At 36.1% G+C, this 22,833-nt stretch overlaps 1 protein-coding gene across 1 annotated transcript in view; it reads right to left on the minus strand.

Annotated features, from left to right (window-relative positions):
• Positions 1-3,362: 3,362 nt before the first annotated feature.
• Positions 3,363-22,833, minus strand: part of ADGRB3 (adhesion G protein-coupled receptor B3) — a 453,898-nt gene continuing 434,427 nt past the window's right edge. Inside the window, exons 29-30 of the mRNA XM_077767234.1 lie at positions 13,662-13,766; positions 3,363-3,987 (exon numbers count right to left, since the gene is read on the minus strand). Coding sequence (XP_077623360.1) covers positions 3,799-3,987; positions 13,662-13,766 — 294 coding nt within the window. The 3' untranslated portion in view covers positions 3,363-3,798. The remainder of the gene's footprint in view (positions 3,988-13,661; positions 13,767-22,833) is intronic.

A 22,833-nucleotide genomic window follows, 5' to 3' on the forward strand; every position in this document is an offset into this window, starting at 1 on the left:
TCATTTTAGGAAACTTTGTGCATACTGACATGCTGAAAACATATTTGTTTTCATATTCTTCAGTGAAATAATATAAATTTGTAGAATTTGAGTTTTGACATAGATAACTTGAAAAAACTAGTAAACATTTTCTAAAATGCTGAGAATGATTTAAATATTGCAATCTAAATTTTCTTAAGTAGTGGTTTATTGACTTCAACTTTTTCAAATTGTGGCTGTATGATTTGAGAGAGGGTCTGAAGCCAATCTGAAAGTTCAGGTTGGCCTCTCTCTTTGGTTTCCTGTTGCATATGTGCAAGTAAGCACCAAACTAGTGAAATAGCAACTACACTTGAAGAGGCTTTGCAAGGTAAAGTAGGTGCAAATAAAACCACACAATGGACTAAAGAGACAAATCTATTTAAGATCACCTGCTATTTTACTTAGCCATGCTTTTCTGCTACAATTAGCTTCTGGCCTCACCACCGGCATGGCAGCTGATGATGCATGTTTTCTGTTTTATGCCTCTACTACCAGTCTGGATTTGATTTGGAGACTCAAATCAAAGACTCTATTCGGATCTATTTGGAGATTTCTATTTGGATAAAAAGAACAGTAGAAACGTCAGGGTATCATGAGAATGGCCCCAGAGTAGAAGGGCTCTAATACTGTGTCTGTCATTTACTTATGATGATCTTACATTGCCTAACCTCTCCTGAGTCTGTTTCTATAGAATAATTAATTCCATCCTCATGTGCAATCTTAAGGGCAAAAAGACATTATAGGGTAGTAAGAGCTTTTAATATTTAAATATTTTTACTCCCACATTTGCATTTTCCATCTTTAGTAGATTATGAGCTACCTAAATCAGAGGCCCTATATTCTATCCAACATACAAGTAAACACATAATAGTTACTCAGTAAACACTTTTGAATGGGTGACTTGCTGTGAATGCATGACTGTAAGCAATACTAAAATAAATTCCACAAATAATTCAACAAACATTTATTGTGTGAACATTATTGTGCTAGGTCCCTTAAGAGATACAAAAATGGATCAGACATGAATCCTGCCCTCCAGGCACTTACAGTCCACCAGAGGATATCAGAAGTGTGTATAAATAACAAGGTAGAAGTTTCTTTAAAAGTCCTAAGAGAGGTACAGAAGCATTGTCATCAGAGTTCACAGGAGAAATTATTTCTAGCTTGGAAAGTCATGAGAACTTTTGTGAAGATGAAATATGAGGTGTACCTTGAAGCATAGAAAAAATGTAGATGTGGAGGAAAGGGAAGGACTACCAGTCCAAGGGCCCAAAGATCTCCGCAGGTCACGACTGCAGTGGGCTCAGGGCTCAGAGGGAACCGCCCAGCGGTGTCTAAGCGGACAGCTGCGAGGCAGCTTTGGCAGAGGACATGGATGTGCATGTGCAGTGGAAACTTAGAAGAAGTAGACTCAAAGGAGAGCTCCCTTAAAATTAGATTCCTTGATACTTATTGACCTGCCTATACATTTTCCCTTCTAGATTAGAAACAAATGAAAAGCACCACTACAACCTGGCATCCCTCTTAGAGTAACAAAAAAGTGACCCTAACATTTTCAAGTATGCGATTTCTGGTTACTTTTCATACAATACTATTGTTACTGAAACTCGCGAAAAATAGAAGTGAAAAAAATATAAGATTTTGTTTTATGGCAGTGACTATTGTAGTTTTACAAGAAATATTAGTCTAATATATTGAATTTGTTTTTTAAACATAGCATTTATGCTTTGAAATATATGCTTCTTGAGGGTTTTTTTTTTTTTCAATCAAGTTTGAAATGGGAAACTGTCCTACATGGTTTTTATTCACTCAATAGGTCACTGAGATGGAGCTAAGCATGTGTAGATATATGGGTATGTAGATATATGGATATATGTAGACCTACATATATATCGGTCTGTATATATACATACCCATAAATGTATGCAAATGTATGTACTTATAGACATGTGATATAGAAAGAGAATGAGAAATTTACTAAATATTTCTGTCACCAGAAAGTCATCTTAAAAATTTAATAAGCATTTAATACTACAATTACATTATAATTGGCATGAAGTTTATTCTATAGAAAAATCACTCCTTAGTTATGTTATATTCTGATGTTGCTTTTATTTTTTAAAATCTGGTTAAAAATATATTTTTAACATTTTTACATTGAGAACATTATAAGTATCTGACAGGAGTTCAGCCTGAGCTGGGCAGTTTTTAAGGCTCTAGCTTAGTGGTGCACTTGAGTGTTGAAGCACCTTTGTCTCTGCCTGGACTCATGGCCTGCAGGGCCGGGTCCCCCAGGTCATGGGTAGCCGGAGCCAGCTCACTTGAGTGTCTGACAGACCACAGAAGACCATGCAGCTTAGGTTTAACAACAAACTAATCGAAATAAACACTCTAGGAATTTTGAAGACCCCAATCTCCTTTATACTCCCTATACTTCCTCAGCCTGGAAGTCACAATCTCATCATCCATTAAAAGGACGACAAAATTGCTGAAATGCTTTGCACCGCGTTTCCTTTCATGAGGCTTTGAGAAAGCAGGAAACATCACTGGTGTGGCTTTCCATGACACAGGACACCAGGGACCCTTTTGTAGTCAGCTCACCTCAGACTTCCCACTTTTCAAACCAGAGATAAAGCATCATCTACCAAATACATCCATGCCCCTTTTCCTTCCGCTAGAGAATATACAGATAAGATATTTTAAAAATCCTGAATCGGTTCATTTTTTTTTGTATGCTATGAAGAACTATAGTACAAGTAGTTTCTTTTGTGAAACATGCAATGGACTTCATTACTTATAATAAACATTTTCCCTGTATTATGTTTTGTATGGCAACTTGCTGTTTCCTACTAGGAGTCGTCTTTTTGCCACAAAAAGATAGGAAAAAACCATAATATTTATGTAAATGTATGATGGCAGCAGATTTCTGACAAGCCCCATTTACATGGTACATTGTTTCAAAAGATGTTTGAGTAGAAAATACAGAAGCACTATACAAACCTACTATTACATTTGAGAAATCATTAGCCTCAAAGGAGTAATAACGGTATGCTATTAAAACCGTGAATACATTTTCAGTATCTGTATTGAAAAAAAAACTTTATAAATATGTAAATTTCTGTTCAACAAATCCAAAATAAAATGCACTAAAAAACTGATATGTAGACAAAAGTTTATTTACACCATACAACATTTTAAATATTTTATACACAGTTGCAGCAGAGAAAGCTACTCAGAGCTTTCTAGAGAAAACTGCAATAATAAAGATGTGAAATATATTATTCATATAAAAGTGAGATTATTACTTTATTGCATTTAAAGCAATGAAGAATGTAGCTCAACAAACATTCATTTAATGACAAAAACTTTGCTTTTATATTATAAAGTAAAAAGTGTAGTAATGGCCAAACAGACTGTTATAAACTTTAAAAACTGCATAAATATATACATTGTGCTTCATGGTGAAGTTTTTTGAAAACTAAACCATATGAAGCGGTTACAACATGAATCGTTGCTTGAGGTTTATCTATAAAGATTACCTTACAAATCCATTCCACGGGTACTTACAACACAGGATGGTCAGAACTGTACACCTGGTCCTCTCTCCACTAGCCTCACTAGTGAGAAGTTCCCATATGCAAACACCACTGACATTTGGCACATGAAGGTCCTGACATAGGATAGTCACACTGTCCAGATAGAAATGTCAGGCTTCCCAAGTCTTAAGTGTCAGTGCAATAAATTGTTTTATGTCCACCTCAGTCCATTTTGACTTCGTTAAACTTCTGTTTGAAAGTCACCCTCCTGCACATCCAGAGGCAAATTCAGACACTTCTCCCACTCTGCTGGCCTCAGTTCCAAAGCGTCCTTTGCCTCTGTATCTAAGACATTGATTGTGGTGTAGTGTTGGTATTCACTGGGGTTTTTGAAAGTGTCCCATGGATTCTTGTTTGGTGCTGGGTTTTCCTGTTGAGAAGAGAGGAGAAGAGAGTCATCTATTTGATGACAAGGATTGCCACTTGTTGAAGATCCCAGGAAGAAAGCATGCATGTGACCTTAATCCAGTTTATATGATTCAGAGATGATTTGAAATTGTAGCCAGCTGCAAGAAATGGTTTTGATTTTAGTTTTCTTTCATTGAAAAAACTGATGAACACCTTCTTTATGTTATTCTAAAAACTTCTACCAATCAAAGGAATTGAATAATATATGGAAGGCAAAGTAGATGATGTTGTGTTTTAGGTGTCTTCTCAGGATAGCTATGTACTGAGGAAGGAAGAAGCTTTTGTGTTAAGATTAAATGTAAAAAATCTGGGGCACCTGGGTGGCTCAGTTGGTTAAACATCCAACATTTGATTTTGGTTCAGGTCATGATCTCACGGTTCATGGGATCAGGCCCCATATAGGGCTCGGTGCTGTCAGCATGGAGCCTGCTTGGGATTCTCTCTCTCCCTCAAAATAAATAAACATTTAGACATAGAAAATTTAAGTATTTTGGCTGAATCTTTGGTGAGATAAACAAGATTTGAAGATATGTAATGGGGCATATTATGTAATACTAAAAATAGTCCCAAAGTGGTCATATTTCATAAAACTGAATTTCATTAACTTTGCTTAGTCACATGCAGACCCAAATTCAAGAAATTATCCTGCTTAGAGTATTAAAATGCTATTGTGTCCTTTGTGTGATCTATTTTTTTCCCTGCTGAAAATTCCCCACAACTTTCTATATATTTGGGTAGCACACTAATTTAGCAAAAATCATTCTTCCCTTCAAAGAGCACAGATTTTTGGAAAATATATCCCACCGATATAAGGGGTTTTAAATAATGTCCACAGGCCAATCTTCATTATGTTTCATAGTATACACCCTCTTACTACCTAAGATTTAAGATCTGCTTAATTAGGATACCACTCAGACCTTCCATGTTGTAGGGGCTCAATAAATATGAGTACACATTATTCAACGTTTCTATAGCCTGATATTTTGCTAAGATTTACCAGTGAACTTGATCTATTTTACATAGTGTTATTTTAAGATTTCTGTAAAATGAGGGAATTTGAATGTGATAGACTAAGCTGAATAACATCAAAGAACAAGAAGGAAATCAGGACTGAATTCTCTTTAGACCAGATTAAACTACAACACTTAAGCAGCTATAATTGTTGAATGTGTCCTTTATTCTTCCCCTCTCTACCCTAAATTTTAGCCTTCACTGACTGTAATTAATTAGCAGGGGGAATATAAAACAGGTACTGGAATGATTATCTGGGTTCTCCTGACTATACTGAAAAACATTCTCAAGTATAAACAAGAGAAAACCTATAGAAATATTTATCATAACTAGAAATTAAATGAAAGCCTTCAATACAGTAGATGTTTTTAATGCTTATTAGCCTTAATCATGAGGACATACAAGAAAATAGCTAGTAGTTAAGACATGATAGTTTTTAACCTTTAAGCTACATGGAGCGGATTAATTCTGATTTAGTCTACTATCCCAAAGTATTATGAACTATATAGTCTTGTAACTCTTCCCTTCCCCTCTTTGCTTGCTCCCCTCAACTAATATTTATCAGCTGCTCTGTGCTGGGCATAATACTAGGCACTAGGGAGAATAAAGATGGAAAACCAACATGGTTCACTAGGAAGCATATGATGTAAAGCCTGATACATGCAGATCCAAATTCCAGTTGCTCCATTTCATATGAATGTAACTCTGAGTAATTTACTTGGTTTCCATGAACTTCAACATAAAGACATGTGTGATTGGAGGTTGGGTGGCTGAACAAGCAATGCATACTGAGAAGTAAAAATCCAGAGAACATGCAGATAGGACAACTCTGAGAACAGCTGATTTTAGTTGGAATGAAAGAGACTAGAATAACCAGGCAGAGGTGAACTGAAAGCCAGATCACAAGGGACAATGTATGCCAGGGCACTCAATTTGGAATTTATTTTGTAGGCAATGGGGAATGGTTGAACATTTCAGGGCATTACAGTGACCTGAATCATCAATCACTGATTGAAAGGTTCACTGATGTGAATTCTGCTGAATCAAGCCACAGAGAGGATTTATCCTTCTTAGACAAAGGCTGTGTCTTAAAGGATCTTTCTGGGAATCCTTAGCTTGACAAAGTTCTATTAGTTCAGTCCTAAAAAAAATTCAAGGTATGTAAACTATTCGCTCATTTGCTTTGGAAACAGGGATTTCATTATGTTTGAAACAGATGTGCTTTTTAATTTATATTCTGAAGACAAGGACCATGGATCCATGAACTAAAATGGCCAGTTTAAAACTTTGTCACAATGTCTAGATTCTAATTTCACAGTATTATTGCTGGTATATGACTGACTGAATTTCTGAGGGGTTCTGTTAGTGGGTAATAATAAGGTTGGCTTTCTTATTCATCTCCTCTGGCCTCCCATGGTATTCCCAGTTGTGCTGTGGTTCTCGCCATTGTTCACAAAAGTGTGGACACCCTTTAGGTCTGAGGCCCATGCTGCTTTAGTGGTAAAGAACTACTGTATCCAGCAGTAGAACTCACCCAAACAGAGCACCACACACAAAAAAACCAAAAAGTGAAGAAAGCTTAAAGGGACCTACAGGACAACATCAAGTGAAACAACAATTCAACGTGCTGCAAGCAAAAATCCCAACCAAGAATACAAAAGTAGTAAGAATAATGACTACAACAATTAATTATGGAACACACACACAAATGTGATATGGAACATCAAAAACGTCAAATGTTGGGGTGGGCGGTTAAATGTAGAGTTTTAGAATGTGTGCAAACTTAACTTGCTATTAATGTAGACTGGTATGTATGTATATATATATATATATATATATATATATATATATNACCTGTAGTAGATACATAAAACTAAAGATAAGCATCAAACCACAAGAGAGCGAGAAGACAAAAGGAACTGAGAAGAACCATAAAAACAGGCAGAAAACAAGTTACAAAATGGCAATTAAGCACATACCTATCTATAACAACTTTAAATGTAAATATACTAAACTCTTCCATCAAAACACATAATAGCTGAATGGATAAAAAAAACAAGACACGTTTACGCTGCCTATAAGAGACTCACCTCAGATGTAAGGACACACAGACTAAAAGTGAAGGGATGAAAAAGGATGTTTCATGCAAATGGAAACCATGAGAAAGCTGTGGTAGCTGTACTTAAGTCAGACAAAATAAACTTTAAAACAAAGACTAATAAAAGATTATGGGCATTACATAATGCTAAAGGGGTCAATCCAAAAGAAGATATAAATCTGTATGTAGGCACCCAACCTAGAAGCATATAAATAAAGCCTATATTATAACAGACTTACAGGGAGAAATTGATAATGATACAATTATACCAGGGGACTATAATACCTCACGTATATCAATGATAGATCATGCAGACAGAAAGTCAAACATCAGCCTTAAATGACCCACTAAACCAGATGGATTTAATAGATACATGCAGAATACACATTCTCCTCAAGTGCTCATGGAACATTCTCCAGGATAGGTTATATGTTAGGCCACAAAACAAGTCTCAATAAATTTAAGAAGACTGAAATCATCTATTTAAAACACAATTGTATGAAACAGAAAATCAATCACAAAATAACATCAAAGAAATAAAATACCTTGAGGCAAAAATGAAAATAAAACATAATAAATGTATGTGATCTGTAAATGCAGTTCTAAGAAGGAAGTTCACAGGGACACAGGCCTACCTCAAGAAACAAGAAATATCTCAAACATTCTAACTTTACACCCTGAGGAATTAGAAAAAGGAGAACAAAGCCCAAAGTTAGCAGAACGAAGGAAATAAAGATCAGAGTGTAAATAAATGAAATAGAGACTAAAATGACAATAGTAAAACCAACGAAACAAAGAGCTGGTTCTAAGAAAAAAAGAGAAAGGGTTCAAATAAATAAAACAGAAATGAAAGGGAGATGTTATAAATAATACCAAACAAGGATGATAAGTGATTAGTATGAACAATTATATGCCAAATTGGACATAACAAATGTAACAGAATGGGACAACCTAAAATAAATGAATAAATTCCTAGAAACAGACAATTTTCCAAGACTGAATCATGAAGAACCAGATAATGAATCGACTGATTACTAGCAAGGAGACTGAATCAGTAATCAAAATCCTCCCAACAAACAAAAGTCCAGGACCAGATGGCTTTACTGCTAAATTCTATCCAGTAATCAAAGAAGATTTAATACCAATCCTTCTCAAACTCTTCCAAAGGTTGAAGAAGAAGGAGCACTTCCAAACTCATGAGGCCAGTATTACCCTGATACCAAAACCAGAAAAGGATGCCACATATAAGGAAATTACAGGCTATTATCCTTGATGAACACAGATGTAAAAATCCTCAATAAATATTAGCAATCTGAATTTTAAGCAATACATTAAAAAGATCATATACCATGATCAAATGTGATTTATTCCAGAGACACAGAGATGGTTCAACGTCTGCAAATCAAAGAATGTGATTTTAATGAAGAATATTAACAAAATGAAGGATAAAAATCACATAATCACTTCAACACATGCAGAAACATCTGACAAAATTCATCATTTCATGATAAAAACTCTTAACTACGTGGCTATAGAGTGAATGTGTCCTAACATAATAAATGCTATATATCAAGCCCACAGCTAACATTAAACTCAGTGGTGAGAAGCTAAAAACTTCTCCTCTAAGATCAAGAACAAGACAAAGATGGCCACTCTTGCCACTTTTATTCAATATAATACTGGAAGTTCTAGCTGAAGCAATTAAGCAAGAAAAGGAAATTAACAACATCCAAATTAGAAACAAAATAAGTAAAAGTGTCCCTATTAGCAAGTGACATAATTTTATGTGTAAAAAACCCTAAAGAGGCACCTGAGTGGCTCAGTCAGTTAAGCGTCCGACTTCAGCTCAGGTCACGATGTCACAGTTTTTGAGTTTGAGCCCTGCATCAGGCTCACCACTGCACTCAGCACAGAGCACACTTGGGATCCTCTGTCCCCTTCTCTCTCTGCTTCTCCTCCACTAGTGCTCTCTCCCCGCCAAAACAAAAAAATACATTAAAAACAAATCAAAAACCCTAAAGATTCCACCAAAAAACTGTCAAAACCAATAAATTCAGTAAAGTGGCAGGATACAAAATATATAAAAATCCTTTGTGTTCTAATACACTAACAACAAACTGTTAGAGAAGTCAAGAAAACAATTCCATTTACAACTCTATCAAAAAGAATAAAGTATCTAAGAATAAACAGAAGTAAGAAGTAAAAGACTTATACAGTGAAAACTATAAGAAATTGATGAGAGATATTGTAGAAGACAAAAATAAATGGAAAGATATGCCATGCTCATAGACTGGAAGAATTAATATTGTTCAAATGTCATATTACCCAAAGCAATCTATAGATTTGATATAATTCCTAACAAAATAGTAATGGCATTTTTCACAGAAACAGAACAATTCTAAAATTTATACAGAACTACAAAGATCCCAAATAGCTAAAGCAATCTGGAATAAAAAGAACAAAGCTGGAGACATCATGCTCCCTGATTTCAAACTATATCACAAAGCTATAGTAATCAAAATAGTATAGTATCGGCCTAAAAACAGACCCGTAGATTAATGGAACAGAATAAAGAGCTCTGAATAAACCCATGCATATATGTTCAAATAACTTACAACAAAAGAGGCAAGAATATACAGTGGGGAAAAGGACAGTCTCTTCATGAAATGGTGCTGAAAGAACTGGACAGTGACCTGTGACACAATTAAACTGGACTAATATCTTCCACCATATACAAAAATGAACTCTAGGTGCATTAAAAACTTGGAAAATAAGATTAAAAAATATAAAATTCCTAGAAGTAAACACAGGCAGAAAGCTCTTTGGCACAGGTCTTGGCAACATTTTTTTGGATCCGACTCTAAAGGCAATGGTAAGAAAAGGAAAAAATAAACAAACGGGACTACATTGAACTAAAAAGGTTCTGTACAGCAAAAGAAACCATCAACTGAATAAAAATGTAACTGAATGGGAGAAGATATTTGCAAATCATATATGTGATGAGGTATTAACATCCAAAATATATACAGGACTCATACACTCAACAACAACAACAACAACAACAACAAAAACAATGCACTTAAAAAATGGGCATAGATTCTGAGTACATGTTTTTCCAAAGAAGACACAGATGGCTAATAGGCGAGATGCTCAACATCACTAATCACCAGGGAAATGCAAACCAAAACACAATGAGGTATCTCATGCCTGTGAGAATGGCTATTATCGAAAAGACAAGAAATAAAAAATGTTGGCAGAAATGTGGAGAAAAAGGAACGCTTGTGCACTGTTGGTGGAAATGTCAACTGGGGTAGCCACTGTGGAAAACAGTATGGAGGTTCCTAAACTAAAAACAGAACCATCATATGATCCAGCAATTACACTTCTGGGTATTTATCTGGAGAAAATGAAAATACTGATCTGAAAAGACATTTTGTACCCTTATATTCACTGCATCATTATTTACATAGCCAAGATAATGGAAAACATCACAAGTGTACAACTGATGGGCAAATGGATAAAGAAAATGTGCCACACACACACCATATATATACATACACACACATGCACACAGTGGAATACTACTCATACAGAATGAAATTTTGCCTTTTGTGACAACAGGTCATTATGCTTATGCAATAAGTCAGACAGACAAAGACAAACACCATATAATTTCGCTTATATGTGCAATATAACAACAAAACAAATGAAGAAACAAAACTCATAAGTGTAAAGAACAGATTGATTTCCAGTGGGGAGGGGGTTTGGGAGAAGGTTGAAATGGAAAAAGGAGGTCAAAAGGTACAGACTTCTAAGATAAATAAGTCATGGAGATGTAATAACAATATCGTATATTATACACCTGGATACACTGACAGGAGGAAAGTAGGTTAACTGGGTGATCATTTTGCATGTCTACAAAATAGCAAACCATTATGTTGTATGCCTGAAACTAATGCTGTTATTCTACCACAATAAAAAAAAAATTATAAACTCAGTATAAGCCAACATACATGAAGCTTCCAAAGATGCTAATTTTGTCTTAGGCTGTATACACGGAAATGGAATGTTAGCTGAGTATGAGAATTCGTGGCCAGCTGGACCACAGCAGGGCCACCTGAGCATTTCCCATAGTTCATGGGTCCAGGATCAGACTAGTCACTTCTGGACAAGTCCCTCCCTTCCTCCATCTACCCATTTCTCTTTTCCTCCTTCCCTTTCTTTTTCCTTCCCCTCCTTCTAACAATCTACCAATTCTGGGGACAAGGGAAAGAGAGTATATTTATTCTGTATTCTAAAAAAGTAAGAATTTGGAGAAGTTCCTTGGGGGAAAGAGATCTTGCTGGTGAAGAGTTTGTGGGACACACTCAAAGTAAGAGCATTCTTTTAACACTGCCTTTTCTTTGTCATGTGATTTAGATGTTGTCCTGCCTGGAAGCAGGGAAATGCACGAAATGGTCTTTTGGGTTCCCTTTGATTCCCCAAATTCTACATAATTACCATCATTTGCAGTGTTAGGCAGGTGTTATGAGTTAGTAGCCAGAAAAAAGGAAAAGACTTTGAGATTTTTGTTTTGAAAATGTCTTTCTCTACCCAATTATGCCAGTTTTTCATTAGCAATGTGCCACATGAATTATGACTGAATTAAGGATAATGAACTCACTCACATGTTCATTATTAATCAAAACTGAATAAGGAACTCTTTTTTTTCCTGTTCTCAGATATTTAGGACAATAGTCAAGCAGCAATGACAACTCTATCCTTCCCACTCCTAACCTTCCAAATGATAAATATTTATAAATCTTTTCTAGAAAAGGCGTGCTGCTGCTGAGATGTAGTGTAATTAGTAGGCTATTTTGGTTGTCAGGAAACGGAGATACAGATATTTGTGCCATTAATGATTTAATACCCAGACCATACAACTAGGGGAAATTACAATCATATTATCGCAGTCAGCCAGCTGTAGCTATTGCATAAGGCTTTCAGATTTGTAAACATAACGCTCTCCTTTAAAAAAAAAAAACAAATGACGTTTCTTCAATTTATTTCAATGTTAGCTTTCAATATTCCAGAATGAGTAGCTAATGTGTTTAGTTCTAATCTCAATGGTGCAATTCTCATTTGCCTGGCAAACTAAAAACTGACGGCCCAATATCAGGAGGAGTAGATAAGAACGAACGACTCATTACATATAAGTGTCTTCTATATGCCCGGCGTTGTATTGATGCTAACAAATGAGGTGTGATTCTTGCTGTATGGAGGAAAATAGGTTGATGTATACGTGAATTATTTACAGACCAATTAAGAGTTAAGGTCTATTGTATTTCTAATAATCTTCATTTAACAAACACAGATGGAACTATCAGAAGAAACATTCAATAAATCAAGAGCAGCTATGTACTGATAAATTACCACGACCAGCATTGTACCAGTACTGAGAGGAATACAAGAAAAACAAAGGTATGTAAATTCTTGTTCTCATAAGCTGATGTTACCAATCAGGAAGCTAGGACTTAGACTCATAACACACATATACAAGACTCACTAGAGTTAGAAAGTGATCAAATACCATGTCTTTTAGAGTGATGTATATACCATATATATGTAGGGAGGAGGGGGAGGGCTGCAAAGGTGTAAGGCAGAACAAGAGCACTATTTTTGAAGTGAAGAACAATGGAGTCAGATGGCAGCCCCAGCCCTCTTAGAGCTGAGTTTCAGCTTCTTAACCTCTCAAGTGCCCTACCTGCTCTGGAAAGTGTTATGAGAACCAAAGAAGGCATTAATTATTGTTTTCTAAGTTCAGTGTTCAAAACCTGAGCTGGGTAATTTTGTCAAGATCAGATAGTTCTTGGGGGAGCTTTCACTGGTATACTGTTTTCTGGACTCCTCATTCAGTGCTCTCACAAATAATTACATAGCCTTCTCTGGAGCTATATCTGTGCCATGTACATGGCAACCGCAAAATATGATGTGATGAATTTCTAATGCTTAGACTGTAGTAGTGTGGATGAATGAGAAAAAAAATGGTCCAATCAACAACCAAAGTCTCCAATGTTGATGTATTTCTCAAAACTCTTGTCACTTGTTCAACAAGTGAATCTCCTGGAGACAAACCCTAATACTCTGTTTCAGGTAACAGAGTGTGTATTCATGCACACACACATACATTTTATGACCTTAAAATGCCAGACATTCAAATGAAAATGGAAAAGCTATTTGAGTATATGAATCAACTGACTTTTAGTGATCATAAAAGGGCCAGGTGAACCTAACACATTTTTGATATATAATTCCAGTTAAAGCTTATAAATGAAAATGTTTAAAATAGGAATAAAAATGCTTAAAGAGTCTATCATTCCTAATTTGTTTCTTAGTACTTCCAGAATACGTTTTGTAGCATTATTTTTTTTCCTCTGGATGCCACTCTTGGGTTCACAAGACAGTGAAAAGCTCCTGGAGGGCAAAGGTAATAGCTGACGTGATACATCAGTGTGGGGCCAGGCATTGATGAGGCAAAGCATACTCACCATACTGCTTGTATTTGGTATGTCCCGAAATCTGTCCAAAGTTTGAAATTTCTGATTCAGCTCCTGAAACAGTTCCATATGTCTCTTCCTTGTATGCATGACCTTCTGCAAAAGAGAACAGAGTCGTTCCCATTTCTAATTTGATTTATACCTTTTAAAAAGAGCTTTAATATGTTCACTTTAACTAATAAGGAAAATCAAGTTTGGCAGGAACCAGGAAGTCCCTAAAGACACCAAAAATGCAAATGAGTTGCAGCCAATCCTTGTTTCCTAGTCAGCACTTCTTAAACATGAAGAATTGGCTTTATTTCCACTTACAAGATTACCAAAAAATAGTTTTCTCTTGTGGGTGCATTAAAAATGTAGCAGTCATTCCTGTGTAAGATTTTCATCACTCAAAGTTAAAGCTGTTTTACAAAAATTGTAATAACATAAAAAAATGTTTAAAAATTTGGACTTGTAAAGCACCCAAGTCTCTCAATGTTTGTCATGGTAAATATTACTTTTTTTAATGTTTTATTTCCATAAACACTAAAATCCTAGCTGGCTGTACTAAAGGGGGAGCAAGCTCCCAGGCACTGCCTTTTAAGGCTGACTCAAAGCACTAAAGTGTCTGAAATATATGTGAGACCTAAAATCTTACACTTTCCTTGAATAATGATTGAGCTTTGCAGAAGGAAAATCTGACCCATAGGTTTCATATATTTGTTTACAAGATGGAACGGAATCTTAATGAAAGGACTCAGAGCATAAATTGTGTAGTAGATGAACTACTCAAATCACTGATACAAATATCTTAATACTCTTTATCCCTGGTTACGTCCTTGTCTCCCAACTTCATCATAACTCAACAGATAGAGTTCTAAATAAAAATGACCTCAGGGTAAGTATCATGGGCTGAATCCATTCTATTACAGAGCAATTTACAGAGAGGATAATAAATCCTCTGTATTTACAAGTATTATTTTAAAGGAGAAAGTACCTTCTTCAATTCTGATTTTAGAAGTTAAAAATCAATATTTCAGTGATTTTCCAAGATTGTGACTCCATGTTTGTATAAGATTTTATAGCATTGTAAAGCATGTGCTCATGTGGGTTTTGGAGGTGTATTGTATTCATGCTTAAGGTATGATTCAAACATACCAATTGCTTAAACCATAGCTTAAGCTATGATTTATTTTAATTACCAAATATTCTCAAAAGGAAAGGAAATATATCTTTAGGGGAAGATCTATAAAGAATGGTTTTCTTCTAAAAAGACACTTGTAGAGAACACTATCTCCTTGGGGGAAAAAAAAAGCAAAAGAGAAATGCAAATTAAATCTTTATCATACTTTAAAAAGCCTTATTCTCTGTTACACCAAATTTAATTTCCTATATTTAATGACTCTGTGTTAGGCAATACTTTGTTTAGCTAATTTCTTCTATTTTCATTAGCCTACTTTTATGAGAGAATTCTGACATTTTAAGTCTTGCTCTAACCGAATTATTTTCATGGTTGCTCCTCTTAGTTCTAGGAGTTGGCTGTTAACGAATCAGGTGGTTGAGGATGAGAACATGGCAACATTACTCATGATGAGGACATGAAACATAGCAAGCAATTACAGAGTGATTAACTTCCCATCAGTTTTGGGGAGAGTACAGGAAACAGATTTGCAGGATTTACAGAGAAACACCAGGCAAACATAATTTGACTAGCAATGGCTGATGGAGATTTATGAGAGGGAGGATTTGCATAAGCAACTCAGTGGAGGGATTTTAAGGACCACATAAACTGGCAAACATAACAAAATACATTCTATCCCCGGGGACTCAAAAATTCCCTTGCAGTACCAGGGCCTAAGACACTGATTAAAATACTACTTGTGTCACAGGGAGTACCTTTAAAATAAAACTACAGTCATCAGAATATTAACTGTGGCTCTAACTTACAAATAGCGTTTCTCATAATAATGAATCTTATTACCATGTAGCTATTTTCTGCTAGGGTGCAGTAGTACTAAAGTCACGCTACTGACATTTCTCTAAAGACACTTCATTCTGTCAGTTAATACATATTCATGAACACCATATATCGTGTTAGCTGCTTAAGTAACAATGCTGTGCAAAATCTGGTACAGTTTCTCCCCTCTTATAGCTTGAGGTATGTAATGGAGGACATAGGCAATAATCACATAAGAAATCAAATACATGTTATTTTAGAACTGAGGTAAGTAAAACAAATGGTGGGGCTATGAGAGTAAGTGCTAGGGGAATTCGCTAAAATAAATGCAAAGGGAGCAGATTCCCAAGTTTTTGTATACTCTTTTTTAACTTGAAAATTCTCAAATCAGTTATCTTGCATCTTGTTTGTTCTCTCTTCCATTTTCTGAAATTCAGAGAATTTCTAGTATAATTTTTAATCTTAAGCCCTTTCCTCAGTGAGATCATTCTTTTCCCAAGACAAGAAACACATTTTCTTGCAAGACAGTTGATGTTATTGGCACAGCTTCCTCATTTTAAGGTGGGCCTATGATGATTTTGTCTGTGCAGTCTCCATTTACCTTTTATCATATGAGAGGACCCTGACTTTGCACTGGGGAGTGAAACTTTATTATGGCTGTGCCTCCTGTCTGCTGGGTAGAAGGTCAGTTTATCCATATCCTTCCAACAAAGCTCTCTTTTGTTTGTTAGTCAGAGTCACTCTCTGTCTCTTGCAACCAAATAGTTCTATTGGGTAAAGCATGTTTACTGAAGCAAAGTGTTAAATATATCCCATGGCAATTAGGATATGTTAATTGATTGGAGCTTTTATCCTATTCTGACTGAATAGGCCACAGCTGATTCTGAACTGAGTGGACTTTATTTTAAGGAGCTACGTTGCTAGAACATACACAGAAATATATATGGTGGATGCAAGTTCTACATAACCAAGAAACATTTTGCAATGTTCTACACAGGTTCATGAAAGCAACCCTGAAAAATAAAACTCAAGGACCTTGCAAAGAAGATCGAAAGAAATTAAAAATTTGGATGCTGAATTTCGGGACCCTTCCTATCTACAAACATTAATTGCAAATACATCCTCATGCCAGATAGTCACTCTAATTTGAAATTGTCACCTTGGCACAGCCAGAAATCACCATAGCAGTGATGGCCTGGTGGCTCTGACAGAAGCACCACACAGGAGCTGCCCATCAAGAGCACACATATCTGTCATGGGCTCATGATTCCTTTTTGTTCACTGACTCAAGTACACCCTTCAGCTTTTTTAGTGGGGAAGCGTCCACTGACATGAAGGCCAGCATCACAGTGAGTACTGGAGAGTTTCCAACCCAGCAATGTTTGGGGATAAAAACATGCTGTGGTTTTAGTTTTCATGAATAATATGGGTTTCCCCTTATTTATTTATTGGACTGAATAATTATCTGTAGCACCCATGCCTTTGATGGTCTTAACCACATAATTTGAAGTTTTTGTGCTTATAAATAAATCCCACTGGTCCTAAAAAAAAAAACTTTAATGGCTACTCACCTTAAGGTTCTATCTGTTCACTGTTTTTCTTTTGGTGGCCAAAACACATCTTGTGTTCCAAAGAAATCGATTCCTATGAAAACTCAGTTTTCTAAAACTTTGTGAAGATAACACTATACCTCATGTAGATTTTCTTTTTAAATAAACAAATATGTTCTCATTGACACTATACATAAAATTCAGGTTGCTTTAGTTATAATACCTGTCAAATAACAGAGACATCTTTTGCAATAAAGAGAAATGCTTGGTAATGCTCCCTTGTACTCAGGTTATTATGACATTTTTTTGAAGCTGTGTGTGACCGCTGTCATGAGAGGATCAGCAACCTTACTGCAGAAAAGTATCTCCCGAAATAGCATATTTCATAAAACTCTTATCTTTTTAAAAAATTTTTTAATGTTTATTTATTTTTGCGAGAGAGAGAGAGAGAGAGAGAGAGAGAGAGAGAGAGAGAGAGCATGAGTGGGGGAGGGGCAGAGAGAGAGGGAGACACAGAATCGGAAATAGTCTCCAGGCTCAGAGCTGTCAGCACAGAGCCGGACTCGGGCTAGAACGAACAGCCTGCGAGGTCATGACCTGAGCCGAAGTCGGACACTTAACTGAGCCACCCAGGTACCCCAAAACTCTTATCTTTTATTTTACGTCTTGGTAACTCAAGGATGACTGCCTTAATTGTTTATATATAGGAAAAAGTGATAGGTTGTAAAGTGATGAATTTCAGATATTTGAGAAAAAATCCGGGTGTGAACAAACGTGTATGTTTTGAACCTCTACCCTTTCTCAGGCCCTCTTCTAGGATAAATACTTGGGACATGTCAGACCTCACAGCTCTGGGTCTGGACGAACTTGAATTTAGATCTCAGTCCCATCACTTTCAAACTGTGTGGTCTGAGGCACAGAATGTCATGTCCTTGGAGCTCCAGTTTCAGTAGTCAGAATAAGCTTATTGGGTTGTTTTGAAGATTTAAAACGGGATATAAATCATGGATTACTGGAGGACACAGGTAAGAGCCACTTAAGAAATGGTAGCCATTATTATCTTTCTCAATCTTCACAATAACTCAGGGAGGTAATAGTCATTATCTCCCTTTGTTGATTAAGAGACCGAAGCCCAGGAGGCTAAGTAAAGCTCCCAAGCTCACATCAGTGGTGAGACAGCTGGAATGCATTTTGAATCCAAAGTCAATTCTCTCAGCATGCTGTTTAGAAACACTTGCATATTCAGGGAGCACCCTCCTTTAGCTTATTCAGGTTTGTGATGATGCCCTATTCAGATGGAAAAGCGGGTGAAACAAACAAGAGTGGGTCGATGCTTTCTGTAGTAAGTCCATAAACTGGATATCGATCACCCTGCAACTATCCCATAAAGTACTGCAATTATCTTTTGAAGGTCTGATCTCCATATTGTGTCTCCAAGCACCTTGTAGACACTTACCTTTGTATCCCTGACACCTAGCACAGTGTTTGATATTTAGTAGGTGCTCAAGAAATGTCCACAGGATAAATGAAATTACTGTGATGGCATAGGTATACAGGCCAGGGAAGGTGCTTGCAACATAGATGGGTATCATAAATCTTGCCTTCTCTCCTAGTTTAGAGGTCTCCCTGCTGAAGAGGAGACTTCTTTTATTGGCCGCAGACAGGAACCCTGCCTCCTCATTCTGACGCTATTGTGATCTCTTATTTTCCTAACAAGGGGCTTAAAAAGGGGCTTGCAGGTGGGTTTGAAACAAACTGCTTGGAAGTTTTCTAAATTCAGAAGTGTGAATCACAGAGTTGGGATTTAAGTCTAAACTACAGATAAGATAGGCATTTCTATATGCAGATTTTTAGAAACAAGAGAGATTGTTAGAAAAAGTTGGAGAATCTTCCAACTATAAACTTTAGAGTAAGGGGCCTGGAAATCATATGCCATAGAATTAAGACACTACTTTGCTTAAGTTACCTTTTCTAGCCATAGGAATATAGACACCAATACTGTCATAGTTCATATTTACTAGTATACACCTATGGTCATTTTTCTTTTCTTTTTTGTTTTTTGCATTGCATAGGAGTCCTCAATCCAGAGTGGGCTGTTGAATACCAGTCTGAAGTAAATGAAAACTAATGTTAAGGAAGCAACACACACTGCAGGAATTAATTTTGATTCTTGAAGCTGTGTTGTGAATAGAGAATGATTTATGTACCTTTCTCTGGCTAGAGCCCCTGAGTATCCTTAAGACAGAACCTGGAGCCCCATGGACTGCTTGACATTACTAGCATCTAGTTATGTTTCAAGCATGCTTCTATTTGAATATATATATATCCAGGACTTAAATTAGACAAGGGAACTAAAAAAGAACTGAGTAAGGTCTACATTATTTTTTATTTTGTCACTGTCACTCAAGGATATACTTGGCTTCAGATATTTGCAGCAGTTTAATTTAGTATTATAGAAAAGATAGATCTAGCATAGGACTTGGTGCTCAAACATTTCCTCTCAAAGTGTGCTTGATTGCCTAACAGAGTGTACTTATTGCAGGGGATCAGGGACAAAACAGAAAGGGGCCTATTATGAGTAAGACATTTCTTTGAAATTGCATGCTTTATATTTAGAATATAATATAAATTTTATCTTCTGTGCCATAGCTTAGTTGTGTTCTTAACAATATAAATTAATATAAAATCTTTCATCTTACGTTCCCCAAAATCTAAAAAGTCAAGTCGCCACAAAGATGGGCCATAATTGTCCTGGACTGATGCTTTCTTGTGCTCTCTGCTCACCATCACTTCTCCCCAGTTTGAGAAGCATGGGTTTGCTGGATGTGTGAGGTTCATTAGGAACTTCAAAGGAACATTCTAAGGTCTTTTTAAGAGGCTACGTGGTTCCATGGAAGAATGTGCCAAGGTTGATCCCCATGTTTTCAGAAGGGAAGATAAAAATAAATACCTCTCTATCCATTTTATATGTAACACGGAATGGATAATATTGCCTATTGCAGTTTGAGATATTTCTAACTGCATTCCTAATCATTCCTTCATATTTGCCCTCAACCTAAGACAGACAATTTAAACTATCTGCCTGATATTTCTGATTTAACATCATATTAGGCACCTTAATCCCCAAGGTATTAAAATGCAACTTGGCTTAACTAGACGTCTGCTTGCTTTTCCTAGATCTGTCAGTGCTACTATTGGAAACGCAGGGTCCTCTTTTTTCTGCTCCCCTATTTTCAGTTAAGGACCAAATTCTACAGTTCTAGACTCTGCCATGCACTTCATTCCTTTCTTTTCCTACCACCTCATTTTTCTTGCCTGGACTAGACACTTCATAATTTGTATTTCAACTTCTTCATTCACCTACATCAATCTCTCCTTCCTATTACTGCCATAGTCATCTTTCTATATCTCAGATCAGGGCAAGTCATTCCTCACTAAAAAACAAACAGAACACAATAGAACAGAAAACTTTAGCAGCTTCTGTTATAAATTAGATAAAAAACTCTTCCCTTGGGGTGCAGGCTCTTTACTATATGGTTTCTAAATTACTTCTTCTTCTCACCTATAGATCTCATGTTTTGGTGAATTTTAATTTGCCTCTGGTGTCTTGAGCATTCCACACTTTAGCCTTTAGCCAACCCCCATACCTCTTCCTCCTCCTGGAATTTCTACCTGCCATTCATCTTCTTGAGTTGTGTATCATGTAAATATCTTTGAAGTCCAGTATGGCTGTCTTTGAGGTGCTGCCTCCATAGTCCATTTTCTATAGTGGTCTCTGCTCCAAATCAGATATAGTGTTTGATAACTTTTTTTTAAGCAACCTAGACTAATTTCAATTTTAAATCATTCTTCCCATAGTAATTTATTGAATGCCTATGACTGTGAAAATGAATAAAGGAATCTTTTCAAAATGGAGTGAGGATTCCAGGAAGGGTGAGCTCTCATGCCCTAGGACTCATCACAGTCTGCATACCCAGCATGCAGACTTAAGCAACCTTAATTTTTAAGGTTGACATTACATGGTGTCAGAAGTGGAATATGGAGAAGATGAACCCCTGAGGAAATAACAACCCCAGACAGGGTGTATGGTACCCACTGCAGCCTCTTGCACCATCTCTGAGTCATCTTTCTCCTTTTGGCTTAGTAAGCCTCTTGTCAGAGTCAAGCCTCCTTTTGGTTGAGCTCTCTGATTTTATTCTCGAAGGCATCAGACTTTTAGTGTCTGCTCATTTGTTTGCTGAACCTCTGGGATCACAGTCCTCTAAATTCTTTCCAGAGGGTCCTCCTTCTGGGACCCTGGCCAGTTTTGTGTTCAAAACTATGGCTGTTCCTCATGTACATTCTTAACCAAATAGAACAACTTAACCCTGGACCATTTTAGAACAACTTAACCCTGGACCATTTAGAACTTCTGTGACCACTATGGAGAACTGTTGACCTCACCAAACTTGTTTTTCCAGAACAAAATTAGAAGATGACAGCTCTAAAATTAAACAGACTAAATAGGATGCCTATTTTAATTGGTGTCTGCAGTTTTCCAAATGTATCCAAGACTCTAAAATCATGTCTTTGCAAAATAACGTTTCTAAATTAGCCAAGAAAAACAAACAATTCAAAGTAGAGATAAGGGCTTCTGAGGTCACCTTTTCCTTTCTCTGTCCTCCTGTTCTCTGTCTAGTACCAGCTTCCTCTTTCCTTCCTGCACCACTGCCACATCCTCAATACCCTGGTACTTCCTCATCTACCAAACTATGGGCCATAATTAAAGAATTTACTAAACCCAGGGAGAATACTTAAAACTGTTTATAAGTGGACTACCTTCTGAGATTACTGAATTAAAAAAAAACCCTTAAAGCATCTTCTAAGGCCTCTTTTGGCATTTATCTATGTGTTTATGAATGTCTATGTATGTATATTATAGACACGGTATTTTTCTCCTTCTGGATGGTAGTGCCAAAACTATTTTATAAAAGAAGTCCTATTTAATTGGCTTGCAAATGAAGCATTTGTACATTAAGTTCTCAGAAATAGACACTAACCCCAATGTTTTTCAGGTTCACATGATTTGTGAAAATATTGGGTACAAAAGCTAGTTTAAGGCTGTTGGCTCAATTAAAATGTGTGTCTTTGGAGTTCTCAGCATTAAATATAAAACTTTTGTTCAATCTAGGTTTACTAAAAGTGCAGTAAGTTCATGTTATTTCTTTTACAAAATTTGTGAGCATGAAAATAGCTTAGGCTGATGGCTAGTCATCTAATGTCTCAAGTTTTTTTGGATAATCTAAACATAATCATTAAGAACAAGTAAATTAGAATAAATGTAAGTAGGATAAATATTTTTAGGTAAACGTTTTAGTTTCCCCAATATATTTTAGTCACCTAAAACTTTAAAGTTTTCCTAAGTGAAAATAAATGATAGATATTCATTGAATATTGCCATCTTTTCTAAATATGATAGAAAATGGAAACATTACTGAACATAGGTTTATCTGATTCTGGTTTCTTTTTACAGGGAGATGAAAGATATTTGGGTCTATAAATGAATGTGCTTTTACCATATTGAAAAAATTGTACTATGAAGGAGCATATGTTTCTAGAAATTATGAGATGTATTCATGAAATTACCAACCTACTTGCTAATGTAAAAGTTCATAATTGCTTGCTTAGTTTTCACAAAAAA

This window comes from Crocuta crocuta, unplaced genomic scaffold (genome assembly GCF_008692635.1).
Source record: "Crocuta crocuta isolate KB4526 unplaced genomic scaffold, BGI_CrCroc_1.0 scaffold518, whole genome shotgun sequence".
Lineage (NCBI taxonomy): Eukaryota > Metazoa > Chordata > Mammalia > Carnivora > Hyaenidae > Crocuta > Crocuta crocuta.